Source organism: Meleagris gallopavo, chromosome 30, assembly GCF_000146605.3.
Source record: "Meleagris gallopavo isolate NT-WF06-2002-E0010 breed Aviagen turkey brand Nicholas breeding stock chromosome 30, Turkey_5.1, whole genome shotgun sequence".
NCBI lineage: Eukaryota > Metazoa > Chordata > Aves > Galliformes > Phasianidae > Meleagris > Meleagris gallopavo.
Genome location: NC_015040.2, coordinates 3,192,509 through 3,198,023, shown reverse-complemented (window position 1 = coordinate 3,198,023; position 5,515 = coordinate 3,192,509). Strand labels below are relative to the sequence as shown.

The 5,515-nt window shown below is 61.4% G+C and overlaps 1 protein-coding gene across 1 annotated transcript; it reads right to left on the bottom strand.

The window, feature by feature from the left end:
- Positions 1–38: 38 nt before the first annotated feature.
- On the bottom strand, positions 39–4,945 carry LOC109363702. Its single transcript, XM_019609967.1, has 3 exons — positions 4,877–4,945; positions 2,998–3,491; positions 39–328 (listed from the first exon to the last, which is right to left on the bottom strand). The coding sequence occupies exons 1-3, from the start codon at positions 4,943–4,945 to the stop codon at positions 73–75; spliced, it is 819 nt and encodes a 272-aa protein (XP_019465512.1). The 3' UTR covers positions 39–72.
- Between the last annotated feature and the right edge of the window lie 570 nt (positions 4,946–5,515).

The following is a 5,515-nucleotide window of genomic DNA, read 5'->3' as shown; positions in this document are numbered from 1 at the left end:
CTGATCCTGCAAAGGCTTCGCTCCCGCCCCAGCACCCCCCTCCCGGCCCCAGCACGGGCTCTGAGCTCCGGATTACGGGGACCCCCCCAGCGGGGCTGACTCAGGGCCGCCCCCGGCCCGGTGCCCTCCTGGTCCCGCTCTGTAGGTGGCAGTGGAGGAGCGCTGCTGGAAACAGCGGCCTCGAGGCACTGCAGTGAGAGAGTGCGGTGTGTGCAGGAATCCTTGCACGCCGGAGCATCGCTGCACACGGGTATCTCTGCATGCTCCAGCATCCCCGCACAGCTGAGCATCCCCGCATCTTCCAGCATCCTCGCGTGCTCCAGCATCCCTGCAATGGAGCATCCCGTGTTCAAACACCTCTGCACACCCCAGCACGCTCCCAAATCCCCGCATGACCCCAGAGCCCCTGCACCAATGAAGGAAGCAGAGGGTGACCCCAACCCTCCTGCAGCACTCATCCCTGCTGGGTGCTGAGCTGCACACCCCGAGTCTCCGTGTCCCCAGCAGCTGCGCAGGGAGCAATAGCCCTCTGCACACACATGGCAGCTGTTAAGAACACTCCCTCCCAGGCACATGGTGCTGCTGTGCTTGCCCATGGCTCGGTGTCTTTGTGGCTGCTCGGTGATGCTGCCAGCCCCAGCCCTGCTGCATTCCGCATCCCCCACCAGCCTCAATTTGCTGAGGGAGGTGACAAAAGCCACCACCTCCACCGCGGTGATCTGCAGCCCTCTGAAACATCCCAGGGTGTTTGTCTGCCGGCATGAGTCACAGTGACCGTGCTGAGGCTGCCTGCGCTCAGGCAACAGCAAAAATAAACCCAGTGCTGCAAAGTCCTCACCTCCCCCTCGCAGCACAGCTCTGTGCAGGGCCTGGGGGCTTTGTGTTCCTGCCTCGGTCCCCCCCAGCTCTGTGCACACACGTGTGCATGCTGGCACATGTGTGCACGCGCACACGTGGCGGTGAGGACACATGCTAGCACACACGTGCATGCAGTGGCACACGCCAGCGCACACGTGCACGCATGACGCATGCTGCTGCACCTTCCTCCTCCTCCCTCCTTGAGTTTTGCCTGAGAAATTGGGTCAAAAACACAGGAGCCTTAAATGTCACTCGGTTAATCGCACGTCGGGGGACCGGGCTGCTATTTCTGCTGCTGCGACCCACGCCTCCTCCCTCCTGCCTCTCCCAGCAGCATCCCAGCTCTGAGTGGGGCACATTGAGGTTTCTCTGCATTGCTGAAGCCCTACTGCCCTGGGGGACACCAGGCTGACATTTCCCCCCCTGACCCAGCCCCAGCCCACTCTTTCCTGCTCAGCACCCCACATCCCCGAGGCTCTTCATCCTCTACATCTCCTTCACTCTCGAGGAATGGGTTGCTTCACTCCTGACTGCAGCGCTGAACGCTCCCGGCTGCCATCCAGCCTGCACTCAGAGCTGCCTTCATCCAAAACCCCATGGAAGAGGCCGCAGGGCAGCACGGAGCCAGAGCCCCAGCCCCACTGCTGGGAGCCCCCCAGGAGCAGTGCAGGCAGGTCGTGCTGGAGCGCAGGAAACGCTGCCAGGGCTTTTTGTGTGCTGGGTGCCAGCGTGCGAGTTTTGCTGAGCAACCTCGGCTGGCACAGGAGCTGCTTCCAAAGAAGAAGCGGGTGTTGTGCCCTTTGCAGTTAATTACTTGCAGCAATTGATTTCCACTTCCGTGTAAACACTGGGGATTACCGGTGAATGCAGCACAGCCCATTCAGCGCCGCGGCCGCTGCCCTGCACAGTGCTCTGCCTGTTCTCAGGGAGCTCCATGGGATGCAGCTCTGCCCCCATCCCCACGCGGAGGGGCTCTGGGTGCCCACATGGGGGGTCTGGGAGGGGTTTGGTGCATTGCTGGCACTGGGATGGGAATTGATGTTCCATAGCAGGGTGGTGGTATCTTCGTACTGGGAAGGAGCAGTGCATGGCACTGAGAGAGCATTGCACTGGGAGGAGGCAGGATGAGGGATGTCATCCCGGTGACCTTGTTGTGGCTGGCTGCAGAACTCCCAGCAGGGTGAGCACCCATAGGTGGAGCAGAGAGTGCTGAGCACCCGCAGTGCTCAGTGACCCTCAGTGCCGTGGGGGTGCTGGCTGGACCACTACGGTGCCTCTGGGGCCAGGGAGTACATGTCACTGTGAGCAGGTGGCAGGGGGGGATGTGTGCTGTTAATGAGCCCGGCTCTGCATGCAGGAAGTGCTGCTCAGTGCATGGTCAGGACCAGGAGGGCAATTACCACCAAGGCTAATAAAACAGCACCACATCCAGCCCTGTGCTAATTGCTGCAGGTGTCAGGGGAGCTGATGCTGGGTTAATGTCCCATGTGCCCGTGCTGGAGGGAGACGTGTGTACTCTATCGCCACACACCCAAATCCCCCATCCATGCTGCACTGGGGCAGAGGTACAGGTTTGGATCCCTTAGAGCTGGTGACAGTGCCACTCCTGGGAGTCCCTCAGGGGGACAGGGATGGGTGACAGCCGTGTCCCTGTGTCCCCAGAGAAGGTGGGTGCTGTGGGAGGGCTCAGGAGTGGGGCTGGGCTGCCAGAAGGCCGGAGGGGGATGGGAAGGAGGCAGTTGCTATGGAAACAGAAAATAAAATCAATTCATCCTGCTGGTGGGTTTGGAGGGAGTTGTGCCTGGCCAGGGCAGAGCCCCAGCACCAGCACTGTACCCTTGGCAGCCTCCAGCCCAACACTGCATGGACAGAGACCCCACTGTGCCCTGGTCACCATGCTGGGGTCAAGTCCAGGGCAGTACTAGCTTAGACCAGGAGCAGGGACACTGCAGGGAGCAGCAATGGGGCTGGGGACAGCGTATCCATGGCAATGGGGCTCGGCTCATCCCCTCTGGAGCATCGAGGTGCCCTGCCACGTCTTGTCATCGGGGTGAGCTGCCATCGGGGTGTGCTGCCCTGCTCCAAACCCAGCACTGACACCACAGCCACATCTCTCCCAAACCTGACACTGCTGCTCACCCTGCATCCGGCCCCGCTGAGCCGTCCGTCCATCCATCCATCCATCCGCTGCCTGTCCCCGTTGCAGTGCCCCGAGTGCTGGTCCCAGCTGCAGTGGCAGGGGCCTCATTAACGCGCCACTCTCCCAATGAACGTGGCAGCTCTCCTGGAACCAGCTCCATTAGCTGGCGGCAGACCTGAGGAGAATAACAAGCAGTTCTGTGGGGTGCGGGATGGGCCCCCACGTGCACCCCGAGCGATGCGGCTGCGCTGCTCCATAACGGGGTCCCCTCTGCTTTGTGGTCCTCGGCAGGAGGCACACCTGGCTGAGAGCTTCCAAACTCATGCCACGTGTGGCTCCTGCTCCCTATGGCCATTCTGTAGTGGGGGGATGCATTGTGCCGACGCTCCAGCCCCAGTGCTGATGTCCCCGGGGGCAGGCGCAGGTCCTGGCCCTCATCCCCGTGCTGCACCCATAGGCCCACGGCCGCCTCCCCGGCACCCTCCCCGCGTCCCTGTCACAACAAAGGAAAACATCTCTGGATGGAAGCTGCAGGAGGGTCGTCACGGCAACACTGCTGCAGGATTTCACCAGAAACCCGTGTTCCAGCTCAAAAAGATGCACCAATCCCCTCTCTGTTCCCTTGGACAAAACCAGATGGGGATGAAGATGAGCAGAGCCGAAGAGCAGAGTGACCACGTGCTGCCATGCAGGGGGCCACCAGCCTGACCCTGCTGTGCCTGCAGACATGGGACACAGCGAGCTCCAGGCACTGGGAGCAGCCTGGGACAGAGCTGCTGGTGCCTTTCATGGGTGGGAGATGCCATGGGGACAAGGTGGAGAACGAGGACGGGCTGGAGGTGCGGCTGGACCCCACAGCAGACCCCAAGTCCCTTTCTTCACAAAGGATGGAGGACTGAGGACATCCCTCTGTGCCATGTGCAGCAGCATCTCCCATTCCATCCTGCCAAGGCACAAGGGGACACCAGGGCTCGGCCAGGGGGACAGAGACCCCACCTCTTGCCCTTAGGAACAGCTGATCGTCCCCAGTGTTTTCCCACCACAGGCCATGCTCCCCAGGCACGGCGCAGCTGCCAGCACGGGGGGAGCAGTGTCTATTAAATCCTCATCCATAAGCCGTGCTGGCTGGTGTCTGTTATGACATTTATCTCCACTCCAGAGGAGAGCTCCGATAACTCACTGCCGGCACCTTCGCTCAGCAAGACAAATGGCTGGCGGCGCATCGGCACGGCTGGGGCTGCCCATGGGGCTCACTGCTAACCAGGCTCGTCCCACAGCCATCCTGCAGGACAGGAGCTGTTCTGGGGAGGAATCACCCACCCGAGGCTGTGCGGCTGTTATCAGTTCCCTCCTGGGAGAGGGGAAGAGCTGATGACATCCTCAGGCAGGGAACGCAGTGCAGATATGGGTACTGTTGTGGGTGTGGGACCAGGAGCATCCTCACCCCAAATGGTGCTCACAGGAGCAGGTGAGCATTTTGGGGGCTGACCCCATCCTGCTGTGCTCGAGCAGTGATGCTGCCTCAAACGTGACCATCCGTGCTCCTCCATGTCCCCAACGCTGGGACACGGTGTGAGAGCCCAGCCCAGCCAGCACCCATGGGTACACCTTTTCCCCCTATATTGTGGACTGGAGACCTGTAGGGTGACAACATCCGACACCTGGATGTGTGGGAATGGGAACAGTGTGGTGTCAGCACAGTAACAAAGCCAGGTCCTTCTCCCCTCTCTCACTTGGCAAACACCACGGGGCCCTTAACCCCTGCGCCTTCCCCCATGCTCGGGCACCTTTGGGGGCAGGAACGCCAGCTGCAGTGGCATAAAGGAGGGGAACAGAAGGGCTCTGTGACAGGGGCTCACAAAAGGCAGGAAGCAGCGCCTGGGCCACGAAGTCCTGCACAATGCAGTCGGAAATGAGAACTTTGCTCTCGGGTTTCCGCGCGCCCATCCTATAGATGAGGAAGAGAAAGGGTGCCCATCTCCGGCCAAGCTGCAGGAGACAGGGTGGCATTCTGCATTCAGGCTGGCAGGTTCAGGGGGAACAAAAGACCCCCTTCCCATCCCCCCCAGCTCAGTGACAATCTCCCCCCAAGTTGGGGGTCACTTTTGGCATCGTAGCTTCCTCGTGTCTCATCGCTTTGTTGAGGTTATTCGGGCTTTTCTCAGGCTTTGCACATCCTCTTCTTCCTTTCTGCATCCTCAGCTCCTTCCAGCTGCCGTGGGGCTGCGTGGGGCACGGGGGGGTGGAGGGGGGAGTGGGCTGCAGGGTGCTGAGTGCAGCAGGGGTTTAGGGATGTGGGGAAGGTGTCCTTCATGCAGAACCCCCCAAAAGCATGCCTGGAGCCAGCCGGTCCCCACGCACCAAAGGGATGGAGAGGGCTGCAAGACTGAACGCTGGTTTTGGGGAGCAGAGGGGTTGGAGGAATCCGTCCTGCGTGGTGACCCCCCAAAACCCCCGGGTGCGGGGCAGGATGCGGGGACGCGCTGCACGGAGGGGGCTGCATGGATGGTGCCCCGC

What these genes read in the sequence shown, in the direction of transcription:
- LOC109363702 (XM_019609967.1), bottom strand. Translation starts at nt 4,945, where the DNA reads ATGGGCGCGCGGAAACCCGAGAGCAAAGTTCTCATTTCCGACTGCATT. An exon ending in TGCAGGACTTCGTGGCCCAG is followed by an intron (nt 3,492 to 4,876) that starts GCGCTGCTTCCT and finishes TTGTTGTGACAG; the next exon opens with GGACGCGGGGAGGGTGCCGG. An exon ending in TCAGCGGGGCCGGATGCAGG is followed by an intron (nt 329 to 2,997) that starts GTGAGCAGCAGT and finishes GCTCCATTGCAG; the next exon opens with GGATGCTGGAGCACGCGAGG.